At 45.0% G+C, this 18,750-nt stretch overlaps 1 protein-coding gene across 2 annotated transcripts in view; it reads right to left on the reverse strand.

The window, feature by feature from the left end:
• Positions 1–18,750, reverse strand: part of NUP54 (nucleoporin 54) — a 94,306-nt gene that overhangs the window by 4,361 nt on the left and 71,195 nt on the right. For both annotated transcript variants that reach the window (XM_063919773.1, XM_063919775.1), the window contains 2 exons: positions 9,290–9,383; positions 9,094–9,201 (listed from right to left, as the gene is read on the reverse strand). In XM_063919773.1, coding sequence (XP_063775843.1) covers positions 9,094–9,201; positions 9,290–9,383 — 202 coding nt within the window. The remainder of the gene's footprint in view (positions 1–9,093; positions 9,202–9,289; positions 9,384–18,750) is intronic.

Consider the following 18,750-nt stretch of genomic DNA (forward strand, 5'->3'; position numbering starts at 1 on the left):
GCTTGTGTACGGAATGGTCGACTCACTGCCGGCCGTACACACAGCCTGATGATCTGTAGATATATTGGTCATCGGCTGTGCTGCAGAGCAGACGCGATATGTATGTGAACGACGGCATTCACAGACAAATCGCCTGTACACACTGGACGATGGACCCGCAATATATCGGCCAGTGTGTAACCAGCATTATACACATTGGAGTCTATTCAATTGATGTCGGATCCTTTCCGAGGGAAAGGATCCAACATTTCAGTATTCAATTTGCAGCCAAATCGACAGATTTTGGCTGTTCCTGACAATGCACATTGTCGAAAAGAAAGCTAAAACGTGTCGGATTTGGCCGCGAATTCAACAAAACATGTTAATCCGCCAATCTACGTGTTTTCCGACAAGTCAGAATTTCTGACTTGTCGGATAAACTGCAATTTGATTAAATAGGTCGAATCTGGATTCAACCTCAAATTGTCGGAAACTGCAGTTTTTCTGCCAAGATAGGAATTCCGACTTGAACTGAATAGACCCCATTGCCTGAAGGTCATTTTATACAATATTTTAAAAAATAGTGCGCATGAAACATGTTGTGTACATACACAAAATTCAATTATGTTTCATATACACCTTATAAACACAGCCTGAAGGCCATTTCATACAATGGGCAGGAGCGTGGTACATTCCGCCACTTATTGCATTGATACTAATCGCTATGTACTAACTTATGCAATTAGTATCGCAAAGGACAGCTCTCCCGATAAGAGCTGTCCTTTGCGATGCGCTACGGCTGCTTGACTTCCGGGTCTATCACTTTAGTACACCCCACCCAATATATTTTAATTATTTTGTGTATGAAACAAAATTTGTGTACAGTGAACCATCAGAAAGCTAAGGTGTCGCTACCTCACTCACACTCAAAAACTTCTGTATTTCAGAATTATGGATATGGGAGATGCAACCTGTATTTAACGTGTAAATGCCTCTCATGTGAATTTCTCAAAACATCAAATACAACCCTTCTATTAACTAATTTACAAAAAAAAATAAGGGAAGTTAACATACTTAATGTAATCCTTTAGTGTTTCCTAATATCCTGCAAAGTTACTAGAAATGTCTTGCTAGGTGAAAAAAAAGTGAAATATTTGCCTAAAATGAAAACTTTGCTGCTACATTTTCAAGACTTAGGGGGATATTCAATTATCCGTAAATTCACGGCAATTTTGCGCCCGAAAATTTTTCGCGACAATCAGCCGAAAATTGCCGCGAAAACGCTCCGTTTTTCAACCTATTCAATTCCGACCGGGTTTCACGTGAAAATTCTTGCAGTGAAAAGTGCAGGTGAAAATGGGGAAATCAGCCTGTACCCCAAAAAATGCTAAACTAACATAGGAAAACAGAAGAGAAGTGTGTTAGAGATCACATTAGAGCGTTTTTGGGGACTTAAATTGTGTGAAATGGCTGTTATATGCATTTTTTTAAAAATGCAAAAAAATTATAGAAAGCAATTTTTTTTTGAGCAAAATAAATGCGCTCATTAAATTTTGGGTACATGAAAATGGGTATAAGTATATATTTGGGTCATTTTAGGGTACTTTAAAAAAAAAAGTGGAAACAGACCGATTACTCCCATCTGCAAGCCTAAAAAACACCTGCCCCACTCATAAAGCACCCCAATATACCTGTCCCATACCTTGAACCCCAATTTCCATGACTTTTTACTTTTTCACCCCAAAAATGACATGTCAATATTGGCCAATTAAAAATAATGAAAAACTTCAACGTGCCTAATTAGTCATTAAGGGGGGTGTCCCAGGAGTTCTGTACCATATCCAAACATTTTTACCTTAAAATAGTGACTTTTCCCAACTTTTCACCTGTTTCAGAGAAGGTGAAGTGAAATTAGTGAAAAAATAGGATTTTGGTACTTACCAGGTAAATCCTTTTCTTTGAATCCATAGGGGGCACTGGAGTACTCTTGGGATATGGACGGCGTAGCAGAAACAAAGGCACTGAATATTTAAATTTAGAACTCTCCACCCCTCCATATCCCAGAGTACCTCAGTGTACGACCTCAGTGTTTTTTCTGTGCTCAAAGCACTAACATCGGCTTGTGGGAGTTCCCACACTTTGTGGAAGATTTTATTAATTTTTCATTTTTACTTTTTATTTTTTAATTATTTTTTTCAATAGCACATCCCTTCCCAGTTTCAAGAAAAACATGGGTCCGGGATAGTGCCGCTGCACGGACAGCGCATGGCGTGTCGGTCCTCACAAAGAGCACCCTCACAGCCACAGGCAGCCCACTGCTCCTGCAACAGCTGGACGGAGCTTATACATAGAAGCCCCGTCGCAGCCATGACTAAGATGACTTGAAAGCTGGACGGAGCTTACACATAGAAGCCCCGTCGCAGCCATGACTGGATAGCTGGACGGAGCTTACACCTAAGAAGCCCCGTCGCAGCCAGGATCGGAAAATACAGAGCAAGGTAGGCTGGGGAACGGGGCGGGCAGCGCAGGCTGCCGCCCCGCTAGGTGGGTCAGTTTTGATGCCGCGTCCGCCGCTCATAGTCCGCCCGCCACAGCGCCCAGCCGCTACGTCTGAGAGTCGCTCCATACGGCAGCGCTACGTCCGCCTGTCCCAGCCGCTCCGTCCGGCCGCCCAGCACCATCCACCCGCAGACGCTCACTCAGTTCCCAGCGCTAACAGGGTGACAACCGGGCCGCCGCTCCGTCCGGCCGCCCAGCACCATCCACCCGCAGAGTTGCCAGCGCTAAGAGGCTACAAGAAGGCCTCCCTGCAAGTCTTCCCGGGCTTCCCGCGGAGACACAGCGTTACAGGGGGGAAGGGGGGCGGTGGAATCTGGCGGATCACAGCGGCAAGGGTATGTAAAATACCTATATGAAGCAGCCACAGTTTATGTATATGCAGCTATATATATAGGACAGGTATTCATTATCACTGTAAATAATGCAGACATGTATTGTAACCTGTCCTGTGATAGGCTATTGAGCCTATATTAATGTTTGTGATTATCACTGTATAATAGGCTATTGAGCCTATATTGTCTGTGATTATCACTGTATAATAGGCTATTGAGCCTATATTAATGCTGTATAATAGGCTATTGAGCCTATATTAATGTCTGTAATTATCATAGGCTATTGAGCCTATATATATATTTATTCATAGAGCATGTGTTGTACCCTGCCTGTGATTATCACTGTATAATAGGCTATATTAACACTGAAACAATTGTAACCTCAGTGTTTTTACTGAGCGAACTACTATAGAGAGGTTGACAATGGAGAATTCCTATAACATAACGGACAACAACAAAGTTGACCCATAACGTTACTGTCAACTAAACAGTTGACACCATAACCGATAGACCTTTATAATTTGAACCAATCGGTGAAAATGTGTTACCATAAGCTCCTCTGAGCTTAATACAAACCAGGTAAAATGTGTTACCCTAAGATCCTCTGAGCTTAAAACAACCCAGGTAAAACTGCTCTGGGTGGGCGTCCAGTGCCCCCTATGGATTCAAAGAAAAGGATTTACCTGGTAAGTACCAAAATCCTATTTTCTTTTTCATCCACTAGGGGTCACTGGAGTACTCTTGGGACGTACCAAAGCTTCCCTCGTGGGCGGGAGAGCTGTTTGACACTTGTAACAGTAGGCAGCCAAAGCTAGATGCTGATGCCGCAACCGTTTAATAACGTGTAAACGCGCACAAACGTGTGCACTGAAGGCTATGTAGCCGCGTCGTAGACGCTCCACGACCAGCTGGTCCTGACATTCCCACAGAACCTGTGGAATGAGCTATTACTGACGAAGGCGACTGTAACTTAGCCTTAAAGTAAGCCTGACTTGTAGTCATTTTTATCCAACTGGATAATGTCTGCTGAGAAACTGGCTAACCCCAGTTGGCCGCATCATAGAGAACAAACAACGTATCCGTATTACGTACTGTAGACGTTCGGGACATATAGACGCGTAATGCGTGTACCACATTGAGAATTCTAGAATCTGCTGTCAACACAGGAACCACTATTGGTTTATTGATGTGAAGAATAAGAAATCGGAATTCGTCCGAAGTTCTGCTTTGTCATGAGAAAACTCAAATACTGTGGCTTGGAATACAAGGCACCCAAATATGAAAACAAAACCCTTGCCGAAGCTAAGGCTAGAAGAAAACGTTTTCCGAGTGAGAAACTTAATCCCCATTTGTTGTAAGGGTTCAAAATATGAAAACTGTAAGAAATCTGAACCCAGCCTCAAGTCGCATGGCGCTGTAGGTGGGATAAATGGAGGCTGCATTTGATGACACCTTGTAGAAAAGGTGTACACCGACGCAATAGAGTCAAACGTCTTTGAAAATAACTTGACCACACAGATACCTGCACCCTCAGTGCAGATAAACGCAGTTCTCCATCCCACCCCGTCTGTAAAATAACAGAATACGGGTAACTTGAAAGATGATGTCGGAAACTTCCGAGCTTCACACCCACCTATATAGGCACACCAAATTTTGTAATAATGAGCTGCCGTAAGCGGCTTCCTAGCTCGTAACATGGTTGGTATAACCGATACTGTAATGCCCTATTTCTTTTCTTAAGAGGGCGGTCTGAACCCCCACCCCGTCAACCGCAGCCGCGGTACATAGGTAAATAGGGGTAAAAGAACGGTCCCTGTTGTAACAGGTTGGACGTATTATGAGCGGGCCAAGATCGTGTGCAAGTATTCCTTGGAGATTCGAGAAGCAAGCTCTCCGAAACCCATGAGATATCACTAGTATGACTGTGACGAACGGTCTTATGATCCGTTTTAGCAACGGAGAGAGCAGCGGAAAATGGTGGAGCCAGATACACGAGGCTGTATGACCACACGAATGTGAGAACCTCCACCGCCACTGCCCTTGTGATCTGTTGTTCTGTACACATACTGAGCGTTTGTAATTGTGGCGAGATGCCCTCATGTATACCTGAGGGTAACCCCACCTGTGGATTCACATATGAAACACCTCTGGATTTAATGCCCAGTTTTCAGGATATAAATCCCGACGGGTGAGATCATCTGTCTAACAGATGTCCACTCGCGGAATGAACCCCGTCGACAACATCACATAATGGTGTTCTGGGCAATTGAGGATTCGAGCTACCTGCCGCATTGCCATGCGGCTTCTTGGTCCTCCCTGGTTGTTGTGTATGCAACTCCCGTTGCGTTGTCTGACTGCACTTGGTCGGACTGAAAGCGAAGCATGTAGTGCATTGTAAATTGCACGGAGTTCCAGGACATTTATCGACAGCAATCTGTCGTGATCCGTTTTAGAACCCCTGTCGCTGATCTTTTTTAACTACAACTCCTGAACCTCTGAGACTCTCGTCCAGAGTATATACACCCTCGCCCCTCTGTGGGAAACGCGAGTGAAGCCCGGCGAACTAAAGCGCTTTGAAAACACATCATTATTCCTAACAGGCGAATACACCAATGTACCGCTAGTGTGCGTGGCTTTTGCACTAATTACTAGATGGTATATTTGTTCTTGCTGGTGTAGTAGGTAAATGTCTTTGATTTACCGTATTTATAATCTTACCTAGGAATTGACGTCGTTCAGACGGAATTAGATGCGATTGTTTTTGAACTTGACCTGCCACCGTAGTATACATTAGTAGCGCAAGTAAGAGGAACTCTGTTGAGACAGAGTTCTTATGAGCAGATCGTCTAAGTATGGAACGATTGTCACTGGCAGGGCTCTGAGATGAGCTATCCTCACCAACATCACTTTGGTAAATACCCGAGGCGTTGACAAGAAGCCAAATGGTAGAACCTGAAATGGTTAATGGTTGTGGCGTTTTGCAAACGCTAGAACCTGTGATGCGGTGACCAAACCGGAATGGGTAAATACGTATTGTGAAGATCAAGTGCAATTATGCAATTTTGTGGCTCCAAATATGCAAATACTAACCGCAGAAAATCCATTTTCAAACTGCAGTAAGTGACTTGCTGATTGAGACTGCGACGGAGCTGTCTGGTTTTGTTACCCCAAACAGAGGGGAATAAGTAACCCTGACTCTGTTGGTGTACTATGCCTGGAAATAAAAACAGCTGAAACCAGCAGAGACTAAATGGCAACCTGCCAAAACGTTCGACAGAGGCAGTCTTGTCCTTTAATCTGTAAATAGCGGAGACATCCATAAATTGATGCCACTGGCTTGTTGACTGTAGCGTCCTGTCGTTACAAGGCGTGACTGTTTTTGTACCACCGCCTTGAAAAGACTGAAGTCTAAAGGGATTAAACGCCGGCACAAGTATTTCCGTTTTGATACTGGATGCGGTAATGGCTGAATATCAAATTTAGGACCAAACAAGCTCTGGCCTTGTCGTGCTGAAACTAGCGACGATGAAAAGTGAGAATCGAAGTAACCGGCGTTAGCAGAAGCTTTACAGATATACTCTGCAGCTTCTCATTAACAGTGATCGTCATTGTTTCCATACATAGAGTCTAGTGACCCAAATGTATCTTGGGTCTTTATAATGTTTGACATAGACGAATTCACCAATGGCGGATCGCGTCATTTAGATGTGGAAACGATTAAATAGTGGTTAGAGTCTACTCAGTCTCTAAAAATGGAGACATTGACTCACTGGGTTTTAGCAATGCATGGTTGTCAAAAACCCCGCACTATCTGAGTGCTGGTCTAATGTACCCTTCTCACTCGTAGTTATCGCTGTGAGATTTGACATAGAATCGTGCATTAAATTATAAGACCAGTTAAATAAACACCCTGGTACCCAAAGGGAAATTGGCCCTTTGGAAAGACTGTCCTTCGTTAGAGCTGGCGGAGTAACTTCCGAGACTCCGATGTTACCGCTCCTGTCGAGCGGAGTTTAATTTGAATTGCCAATGCTTAACATAGGATCTTTAAAATTATTTTTAGTCTGCGCTGGAGCCTTACTCCCTATGCAGACAGACACGCACTTGCACGACTTAGTGAAGTTATTATGTGTCATATATATATATTTATTGCTGAAAAGCATATCTTTATGCTGAAAAGCAGTTCACATGGGCAGCCTATGTGAAACCCGAACCAAATTCCCACTAACACCCCTGCGCCTCTGGTGGCTTAGAGATGTAGGGCAGGAATGTTCCGGAATTACAAACTGTAAAACAACAGGAAGCATGGTTAAAATGGCCCCTTTGCCATGCTGACCCTGATAATCACAGAGCAAGTTACAATTGTTTCAGTGTTAATATAGCCTATTATACAGTGATAATCACAGGCAGGGTACAACACATGCTCTATGAATAAATATATATATAGGCTCAATAGCCTATGATAATTACAGACATTAATATAGGCTCAATAGCCTATTATACAGCATTAATATAGGCTCAATAGCCTATTATACAGTGATAATCACAGACAATATAGGCTCAATAGCCTATTATACAGTGATAATCACAAACATTAATATAGGCTCAATAGCCTATCACAGGACAGGTTACAATACATGTCTGCATTATTTACAGTGATAATGAATACCTGTCCTATATATATAGCTGCATATACATAAACTGTGGCTGCTTCATATAGGTATTTTACATACCCTTGCCGCTGTGATCCGCCAGATTCCACCGCCCCCCTTCCCCCCTGTAACGCTGTGTCTCCGCGGGAAGCCCGGGAAGACTTGCAGGGAGGCCTTCTTGTAGCCTCTTAGCGCTGGCAACTCTGCGGGTGGATGGTGCTGGGCGGCCGGACGGAGCGGCGGCCCGGTTGTCACCCTGTTAGCGCTGGGAACTGAGTGAGCGTCTGCGGGTGGATGGTGCTGGGCGGCCGGACGGAGCGGCTGGGACGGGCGGACGTAGCGCTGCCGTATGGAGCGACTCTCAGACGTAGCGGCTGGGCGCTGTGGCGGGCGGACTATGAGCGGCGGACGCGGCATCAAAACTGACCCACCTAGCGGGGCGGCAGCCTGCGCTGCCCGCCCCGTTCCCCAGCCTACCTTGCTCTGTATTTTCCGATCCTGGCTGCGACGGGGCTTCTTAGGTGTAAGCTCCGTCCAGCTGTCCAGTCATGGCTGCGACGGGGCTTCTATGTGTAAGCTCCGTCCAGCTTTCAAGTCATCTTAGTCATGGCTGCGACGGGGCTTCTATGTATAAGCTCCGTCCAGCTGTTGCAGGAGCAGTGGGCTGCCTGTGGCTGTGAGGGTGCTCTTTGTGAGGACCGACACGCCATGCGCTGTCCGTGCAGCGGCACTATCCCGGACCCATGTTTTTCTTGAAACTGGGAAGGGATGTGCTATTGAAAAAAATAATTAAAAAATAAAAAGTAAAAATGAAAAATTAATAAAATCTTCCACAAAGTGTGGGAACTCCCACAAGCCGATGTTAGTGCTTTGAGCACAGAAAAAACACTGAGGTCGTACACTGAGGTACTCTGGGATATGGAGGGGTGGAGAGTTCTAAATTTAAATATTCAGTGCCTTTGTTTCTGCTACGCCGTCCATATCCCAAGAGTACTCCAGTGACCCCTAGTGGATGAAAAAGAAAATTATCACCGATAAGTTTTCACGGAAAATTGAATAGGCTGTAATTGCGTTTCACGTGAAGTCCGTTTTTTCACGTGAAAAGTCCGTTATCACTGCTAATTGAATATACCCCTAAAGGTGCATACACATGGAGAGATTTTGTCTATGAGATTTTGACTGAGCGTTTTCCCTTGAACTGGCAGTAGGTGATTTTGTCTAACTTTACCAGCGATTTTGGCCAACTCATTTAAGCAAGGTGATGCTTTCCCCCCCCCCCCCCCCCCCAGCGACCTAGCCAAAATTGACTTGCCTGCAGTCTATTTTTAGCAGCGATACCGACCTGGCGGGGACGCGCACCGCTATCGCTGGATGTGTACACACAGAGCGATATGCACTAACTTTCCGAGTGATTTTGACTATATAGTCAAAATCGCTCAGCTATATCACTCCGTGTGTATGGACCTTTACAAATAATAGTGGCTGCACAAAACACACAAATTTCATCTGAATGCACCACAGATTAAAGCATGCTTAAAACATAAAATAAAAAAACCACAAAAAACTTTTACCTGTAGAACTTTGTGGGAAAGCTCCATTAATTTGCGTTTGTACTGCGCAATTTTAGCCATTGTTGTAGCCTGATTTTTTTGCAATTCACTTATGTCATCAGATATAATCTAGAAGAAGAGCACAGCAATGAAATAACATACAGACATTTTCAATTATCCCTCAAGTACTGATGAGAACTGCAAAATTATATCTTACATCTAGTCTGGACTGGTGCTGTTTTGTCATCTGATCCTGAACTTTAAGTCTTCTGAGCAGTTCTTTGAAGCCAACCATTGCAACAGGAATCAATCTGAAAAACAAAATGGCAGGTTAGGTTTAAAATTTCAGTGAATAAAATTTGCACGCATTTTGTTGGCGCGCTTGTTTTCCGCAAACACTGAAAACAAAAGCATTATACACCACTAGAAACTGCTTCCATAAAGATGGGTCACCATTTTACACTGCTCAACAGCTATATACTTATTTACAACCTGTACTCTGTGTGTGCCAGATTAAGGAAGGTAAGTCAAGTTCTCACGGTAAAAAATTCCTGTTTTACCGCAATTTTTCCCCCCGGGGTAATTGTTTTATTCGTGCCCATTTTTGCATAAAAACACACAGGATCCAGGATAAGTTCTCAGGGGATGCAGTCATGTGACCGGCGTTCGGGATCCTGGTGGTCACCATGCCGATGCGGGAATCCAGAGTGCTCAAAAAGCAGGCCGACAGAGTCTATTCCCACTCGTGGGTGTCCACTGCACTCAGAGTGGGAATAGAAACTGTGGAGCATGCTGTCTGGACCACGCTGGAGCGACTAGAAGTAGCATTCCCCCTTCTTGTTTGAACTTCTGTAGGACCTTGGGCAGGAGTGACACCGGAGGGAATACCCCCTATATAAAATATTGATCTCCAATTATGGATACTGATGGGGACATATAAAATCATATATATAAAGGACTATTATGTACAATAATTATACTTTTACTATTTTTCATGAATGAATCTTATTTAGCAGCATATTATTAATACTTCCTATGTGTGTGTTTCCAAATATTCATCAATACGATACTTAATTGTGGTATACAACATTATGCTAGGAGATAGGCGTGTACTATGCCTCTATGACATTTAGACGTTAGAAAGATTTATGTTTGTGTGTGAGGTGTAGTAGGCATTTAAAAATAAGACCATCACAGTGAAATTGATACAAATACTATCCCTCTCATAAGCAGCTACAGTATTGCAATAGCGGTAGCAATATTTGATGCAACCACAGAACTAAGTGATACACACTTTTTTCATTGGAAGAATTAACAACGCACACATCTACAGTGGTTCAGCTTTTTAATATCACATTAAGTCTGCACAATTAAAACATTTTTTATTATTTTTTCATTATCGTTATTATTTTTTCGCTTGCACATATTTCGTAAGCTTTAATATAAACCAATAAAAGTTATATTTTAATCAATTTTTGGTCCTCTCCCCTAAGGGGCGTCGACTTTTAGGATATATTAGTGTATTTGCCTTGAGTGTGCCCTAATACGGAATACTTTTTTCTCTCTAGTTTGTTTATACCGGATGGAATACGTAGGGCAGCCGAAAGGTCCACGGAACTGCCAATGCATCCACTAACGCTGCCTGAGGATCTCTGGTCCGAGATCCAAAGACCGGAACCCTGTAATTATGTCAAGACGCCATGAGGTCTACGTCCAGTATGCCCCACCTGTCCACTAAGTGTTGAAAGACTTCAGGATGAAGACTCCACTCTCCGGCGTGCACGTTCTGGCGACTGAGGAAGTCTGCTTCCTAGTTTAGGACGCCCAGAATGAACACTGCTGATATGGCTGGCAGATGGAAGTGTCAAAAATCCTTTGTTGGGGGGAACGCCATTATTGTAATGCGGCTTCGAGTCCCGCCTCAATGTTTTATGTATGCCACCGTGGTGGCGTTGTCTGACCGTACTTGAACATGCCTGTTCTGAACCAGAGGCAGAGCAAGAGATAGTGCGTTGAACACTGCCCTCAGCTCCATAATGTTTATCGGGAGGAGTGATTCCTCCTTGGTCCAACGACCCTGAAAAGAGAGTGTGTTGCTCTAATACCGCTCCCCATCTCCTCAGACTGGCTTCCGTTTCAGCAGGACCCAGTCGGGGATCCAGAAAGGACGGCCCCTGCTCAACTGCTGGTCCTGGAGCCACCAGGTCAGCGACAGAGGAACCTCCGTAGTCAAAGAGATCATTTGAGATCTGATCCAATGAGTTAGGCCATCCCACTTGGAAAGGATTAACCATTGTAGTGAGCAGGAATGAAATTGAGCATACTCTACCATGTCGAATGCAGACACCATCAGGCCAAGTACTTGCATCACCAAGTGTATCGACACTCTGGGGAGATGAGGGCAGCATCTTAACCTGTCCTGAAGCTTCAGGACTTTGTCTGGAAACAGAAACAGTCTCTGATTGTGTGTGTCCAATAGTGCCCCCAGGTGCACCATGCTCTGAGCTGGGAACAGTGAGGACTTTTTCCAATTGATTGGCCACCCATGGGCTTGCAGGAAGGTCACCGTCAGTTGCAGATGACTGAGGACTTTGGGAATTCCCCAGAATCAGCAGGTCATCTAGGTACGGCAGGAATCTGACTCCCTGGCGACGGAGATGGGGCGTCATCACGGCCATGACCTTGGTGAAGATCCGAGGAGCCGTAGCCAGTCCAAATGGCAGAGCCTGGAATTGGTAGTGAAAGTTGCCAATAGCAAACCGCAGGAACTGCTGATGCGATATGGCAATAGGTATATGCAGATATGCATCCTGTATATCCAGGGATACCATATAGTCTCAGAGTTCCATAGCCAACACAATCGAGAGCAGCGATTGGACATGCCGGAAGGACCCATTGGGTTTCGGGTCCAGAAACAGGGTCAAGTAGTAACCTCTGCCTCTCTGGGACTGAGGTACCGGCACAACCACAACAACTCCTGTACTCAGGAGTTTACTCACAACCGTTTGTAGAGCTTGCGCCTTTAACGGATCCGAAGGGAGAGCCGTAGTGCAGAGCTAGGAGGACTTCTCTTGAAGGAGACAGCGTACCCGTGAGAGACAACTTCCAGTACCCTTGCATCTGAAGTGGTCTTTAACCAGACCTGGGCGTACTGTAGAAGTCAGCCTCCCACCTTGGGGTCCCCCAGGGGTAGGCCTGCCCTGTCATGCAACATGCTTGTCATGTTTTGAAGCAGGCTGACGGCTGCCCAGGATTGTTTCGCCTTGGGCTTTGTGGTTTTGGGAGCATAAGATAATCTCGGGTATGATTGACCTTTTACTTTCCCTTGAGGCCGAAAGGAACGAAAAATGGTACCTTTTGCCGTCTGTGCCGAAGGATTAGCAGTTGGAAGAAAAGCAATCTTAGAGGCTGCTAATTCAGACAATTTTATTTAGGTCTTCCCCAAACAAAATGTCCCCAGTAAAGGGGAGTACCTCCAAGGTCTTTTTGGAGTCCAGGTTAACTTTTCATGACCTTAACCACAGTATGCGGCGAGCCAGGACAGGCGTGGTCGACGCCTTGGCTGCCAATGCTCCTGCCTCAGAGGATGCCTCCTGAATGTAATATGCGGCGGTGGTAATGCGAGACAGGTATTTTCTGGCATTACCAGAAATATCCTCAGACAGCTCTCCCTCTAACGCCTAAACCAATGCCTCAATACCTTTTGCAGCCCAAGAGGCAGCTATAGTGGGGGTCTATGAATAGCTCCTGTAAGGGAGCAAATAGATTTCGGGCGTCCCTCCACACATTTACCTGTTGGTTCTTTCAGTGAAGTGACAGTGGTAATGGGCAGTGTGTGCGACACCACGAAGCAGGTGACGTGAGAATCCTCCGGGGGTGGAGTCCCCCATTTGTTATACAGCTCTGCAGGGAGAGGATAGCGAGCCAAGGCCCGTTTAGGCAGCGGAAATTTCTTCCCTGGATTAGACAAGGGAACCAGTCTGATGTCCGGTAAATGATTAGAATGGGGTAATACGTTTAAACAACAAAAGGTGATTAAACCTGTATCAGTTTTCTTTGCCACAGTAGTGGAATCTTCATAAGTGATTTGTAGGATATACTTAACAGCAACCACTAAAGCAGGGACATCAATTTACAAGGGCGAATCCTCATCAGTAACTCAGGATTCAGCGTCCGACAGGACTGTATGCTCCCCTTCCTCTTCAAATGAAACATCAGAGAGGTTTGTGGAATGTGACTAGGAAGCAGCCCGCTTAGAAGACCCAGGGACACGGAGTGACCTGTGGTAGATTTCTGTCTAACCAGAGACTGATTCAGTTGCTGCAGTTGGTTAGACAAATTTTCTGCCCAAGGCGGATTAACCATAGGGACAATTTGTGGTGGTAGTGGCACCGGTGGTCCCATAGGGGGCACTAGGCGTTCCACCACAGTACCCAGCAGGGTGGTGAACGCAGCCCAGGGTGGCTCCTGAGTAGATGCAGAATACACAGACCATCATACAACACTTCCCTCTCTGGTAAATCCTTGGAGCATGCTTTGTATGATGCAGCAGCTTCCACTGATTTACTGCTCTGTTAGACATTATGAGATAAATGCAACAGTGCTATTATAGAATGATGAAGCCAGACAAAAAACAATACCTGTGGATAGAACTTGGTATTATGTGACTGTAACAGTAGAATATATGTATTTGATAAGAACTGTGCAATACTATATATATATATATATATATATATATATATACATATATACACACACACACATATACACTCAGTTGTGCTCACAAGTTTACATACCCTAGTAGAATTTGTGATTTTCTGGCCATTTGTCAGAGAATATGAATGATAACTCACAAACTTTTCTTTCACTCATGGTTAGTGGTTGGGTGAAGCCATTTATTGTCAAACAACTGTGTTTACTCTTTTTAAATCATAATGACAACAGAAACTACCCAAATACCATGATCAAAAGTTTACATACCCCAGTTCTAAATACCGTGTATTGCCCCCTTTAACATCAATGACAGCTTGAAGTCTTTTGTGGTAGTTGTGGATGAGGCTCTTTATTTTCTCAGATGGTAAAGCTGCCCATTCTTCTTGGCAAAAAGACTCCAGTTCCTGAAAATTCTTGGGCTGTCTTGCATGAACTGCACGTTTGAGATCTCCACAGAGTGGCTCAATGATATTGAGGTCAGGAGACTGAGATGGCCACTCCAGAACCTTCACTTTATTCTGCTGTAGCCAATGACAGGTCGACTTGGCCTTGTGTTTTGGATCATTGTCATGTTGGAACGTCCAAGTACGTCCCATGCGCAGCTTCCGAGCTGATGAGTGCAAATTTACCTCCAGTATTTTCTGATAACATGCTGCATTCATCTTGCAATCAATTTTGACCAAGTTTCCAGTGCCTTTGTAGCTCACACATCCCCAAAACATCAGCGATCCACCTCCGTGTTTCACAGTAGGAATGGTGTACCTTTCAGCATAGGTCTTGTTGACTCCTCTCCAAATGTAATGTTTATGGTTGTGGCCAAAAAGTTCAATTTTGGTCTCATCACTCTAAATGACTTTGTTCTAGAAGTTTTGAGGTTTGTCTCTGTGCTGTTTGGAGTATTGTAAGTGGGATGCTTTGCGGCATTTGCGTAGTAACGGCTTTCTTCTGGCGACTCGACCATGCAGCCCATTTTTCTTCAAATGCCTCCTTATTGTGCATCTTGAAATAACCACACCCCTTTTTTCAGAGAGTCCTGTATTTTAGCTGAAGTTATTTGTAGATTTTTCTTTGCATCCCGAACAATTTTCCTGGCAGTTGTGGTTGAAATTTTTGTTGGTCTACCTGACCGTGATTTGGTTTCAATAGAATCCCTCATTTTCCACTTCTTAATTCGAGTTTGAACACTGCTGATTGGCATTCTCAATTGCTTGGATATCTTTTTATATCCCTTTCCTGTTTTATACAGTTCAATTACATTTTCCCGCAGATCCTTTGACAATTCTATTGCTTTCCCCATGACTCAGAATCCAGACACGTCAGTGCAGCACTGGATGAAAGATGCAAGGGTCTTTCAGGAGTCCAGAAACTCACTGACCTTTTATACACACACGCTGATTACAAGCAAACAGATCACAGGTGAGGATGGTTACCTTTAGTAGCCATTCAAACCCGTTTGTGTCAACTTGTGTGCATGTTATCAGGCCAAAATCTCCAGGGTATGTAAACTTTTGATCAGGGTCATTTGGGTAGTTTCTGTTGTCATTAGGATTTAAAAAGAGTAAACACATTTGTTTGACAATAAATGGCTTCACCCAACCACTAACCATGAGTGAAAGAAAAGTTTGTGAGTTATCATTCATATTCTCTGACAAATGGCCAGAAAGAGAATTTTGGTACTTACCGATAAATCCATTTCTCTGAATCCTCTAGGGGACACTGGAGCATTCTTAGACAATAGGGGTGTGAAGCTTGCAACCGGAGGTGTGGCACAATGTAAAATTAGCATTGTCTGCACAGCCGGCTCCTCCCCCTTCACATCCCTCCTCCCTCAGTTTGAAAAATTTGACTGAGAGAATAGGACATGACAATAGCACAAGGCGAGGAACCAAACCGTACAACCCATCAAACAGCATCCAATAAACTCGTACTCGTGTGTACGAACTGTTTGAACAAGAAATTTGAACACAGCAGGTTGACAGCACAGAGGTGGGCGTCCAGTGTCCCCTAGAGGATTCAGAGAAATGGATTTATCGGTAAGTACCAAAATCCTCTTTTCTCTTTCATCCACTAGGGGACACTGGAGCATTCTTAGACATTAGGGGACGTCCCAAAGTTATCCCCCAGGGTGGGAGTGCTGTCGGTGACCTGCAAAACTAAACGTCCGAACTTAGTCGTCAGACGCGAAGGCGTCAAACTTAGAAAAGTTCGCGAACGTGTGGGCTGAAGACCACGTCGTCGCTGTGCAAAGTTGAGTAGTGGAAACACCTCTGGCAGCCGCCCAGGAGGCACCCACTGATCCGGTGGTATGAGCACCCTTCTGAACCGGAACCTGCTTGCCACAGGAATCATAAGCTTGTCGAATGGTAAGTCTAATCCATCTAGACAAAGAGTGCCTAGATGTTGGCCAACCCTAAAAGGTCCGACTATCCGAAGGACGACGCAATTCATACGTATACCCGTGAAACTCGGACAACAGCCAAGGACACGTCCCCATCTGCGAGACCCTGGAAAGACGGGACCCCAATTGGCTGGGTTACATGAAACCCCAAAACAACCTTAGGAAAGAAATCTGCTCCTGTACGGAGTTCTGCCCTATCCTCATGAAAAATTAAAAAGGGACTCTTACACGATAAGGCTCCCAACTCAGAAGTCCGCCTGGCCGAAGCCAAGGCAAGCAATAATGTGACCGTACAAGAGAGATAGTTCAGGTCTGTTCTTGCGAACGCTCAGAAGTTGGTGATCTCAGAAATTCCAACACCAAATGTAAGTCCCATGGTGCAGTAGGACGGTGAAAAGGGGGTGGTATCCTCAGAACCCCCTGTAAAAAGGAGTGAACCTCTGGCAAGGATGCCAACCGCTGTTGAAAAAGGATGGAGAGAGCAGATATTTGAACCCTCAGAGAGCCCAGCCTCAGTCTTACATCCAGACCGGCCTGAAAGAAGAGTAAAAGACCGTAGTAGTTGAAGTTCGTCGAATTCCACCCACGTTCCTGACACCAGTCTCTGTACCTCTTCCGAAACCTGAAATAGTGCATGACTGTGTCCGGCTCCCTAGCGGTAATCATCGTAGGAATGGACGTTCTTGGTATCCCTCTGTTCCTTAAGAGCCGGGTTTCAATAGCTACGCTGTTAAACTCAGCCTGTTCAGGTCTGGGTAGTGGAACAGTCTCTGAGATAGCAGTTCTTCTCTCTCCGAGGTAACCGCCCATAAACTTCTGCTAGTAACCCTCGCAGGTCTGAGTACCAACTCCTGCAGGTCCAATCTGGTACGATTAGAATCGTCCACACTCGACCTCGTTTCAACCATTTCAGAAACCTGGGTATGAGGGTGAAAAAAAAAAAAAAAAAGGAAAAATGTAAACCCTCCTGTAACACCAAGGAAGTGTCAATGCGTCCACTCCTGCTGCTAGATCTATTGTCCTGGACACATATCTGGGCAGGGGACGGCTTAACAGAGACGCTATTAGGTCGACTTGAGGTAGACCCCATCTCCTCCCCACCATGTCGAAAATCCGCGGATGTAGGCACCAGTCTCCCGGATGCATGTCCTGGCGACTGAGATAATCAGCTTCCCAGTTCTCCACACCTGGAATGAACACTGCCGAGAGGATGATGTTTCGCTTTTCTGCCCACAACAAGATCTTTGAGGCTACCTCTAATGCCATATTTCTCTTTTGAACCCCCTCGACGGTTTATGTAAGCCGTCGTCCTGACATTGTTCGACTGTATCCTTAGTGTTGACCCATGACTAGGTCTTTGGCTATGAAAAGTGCATTGTAAACTGCGCTCAGTTTGAACCTGTTTATGGGTAAGGTCGCTCTCCTGTGACCTCCATCTTCTATGTCCATGGATACCATGAACTCTCCCTGCAATAGCCGACTGGATTTACTCCATCCTGATTCTGCAAACCGTGAGGAATTTGTTCCTCTAGGACAGCACCCCAACCTCTGAGACTGGCGTCCGTGTCAGGTTCCTTTAAACCCAAATGCTGACTCTCCTGCCTGCTTTGAGATGTTTGTGTAACAACCACCAGACCAAGGAGGTTTGCGGTGGAAGTCGGATTCGTATAGTTAGAAACCAGTGCGAACCTGCTCTGAGCAATGATGGCTATCTGGAATTGCCGGGAATGAAGTCTGCCATATTGGAAAGCGTCGAATGACGCCACTATCTTCCCGAGAAGTTACCTATAGAGGTGTAGAGAAACCGTCTGTGCCCTTAGAACCGGAGCCACTAACCTCAGTGGGTCCTGGATCTTGTTCACTGGTAGGAATACTCTCAATTGTACAGTGTCCCAGATGAGACCTAGGGATATAATCCCTTGAGTTGGCATGAGGTTTGCTTGTTTGGAAGGTCAGAAACCTCCCATGTTGAATGAAAGATTGATGAGATCTCTGAGCATCCTGTATGAGCTGTTCCTGAGATGATGGCCTGGATTAGCAAATAGTCCAGATAAGGTATGATCGTGACCCCTGTCTCAATCTTGTCACCATGATTGGAATGATGTTTGTAAAAATTCTCAGGGCTCTAGAGAGATCGAATGGCAGGGCCCTGAACTGGTAATGAACAGTCACCCGTGCAACTCTTAAGTAAGCTTGATGGGAGGACTAAATCGGGATATGAAGGTATTTTGTACTATCAAAAGCTTTGAATAAAGCCCATTCCTCTTTAAGGATCCGGGTCTGGTGACAAAAACCCCTTTGCATGCAGGAGTCCTTGAATTTGCCGTTTGTAATACTCTTGCTCGCAACGGGCACCTAGGACCTCGCGCTGTAAGAAACGTACCGCGCGGACGTCTTTGAAACAGTATCCTGTAACCCTGGGCAATAACTCGTTTACCTAGACGTCTGGTGAGGTCTTTTTATTTTATTTTTATTTTATGGCCCAGGCGTTCCGAAAACCTTCCAACTCTGCGTCCACCAAGGGGAACCTCAGGTGAGCTGGGAGACCGCCATGCCAAGGGTTTGTC

This window comes from Pseudophryne corroboree, chromosome 1 (genome assembly GCF_028390025.1).
Source record: "Pseudophryne corroboree isolate aPseCor3 chromosome 1, aPseCor3.hap2, whole genome shotgun sequence".
Lineage (NCBI taxonomy): Eukaryota > Metazoa > Chordata > Amphibia > Anura > Myobatrachidae > Pseudophryne > Pseudophryne corroboree.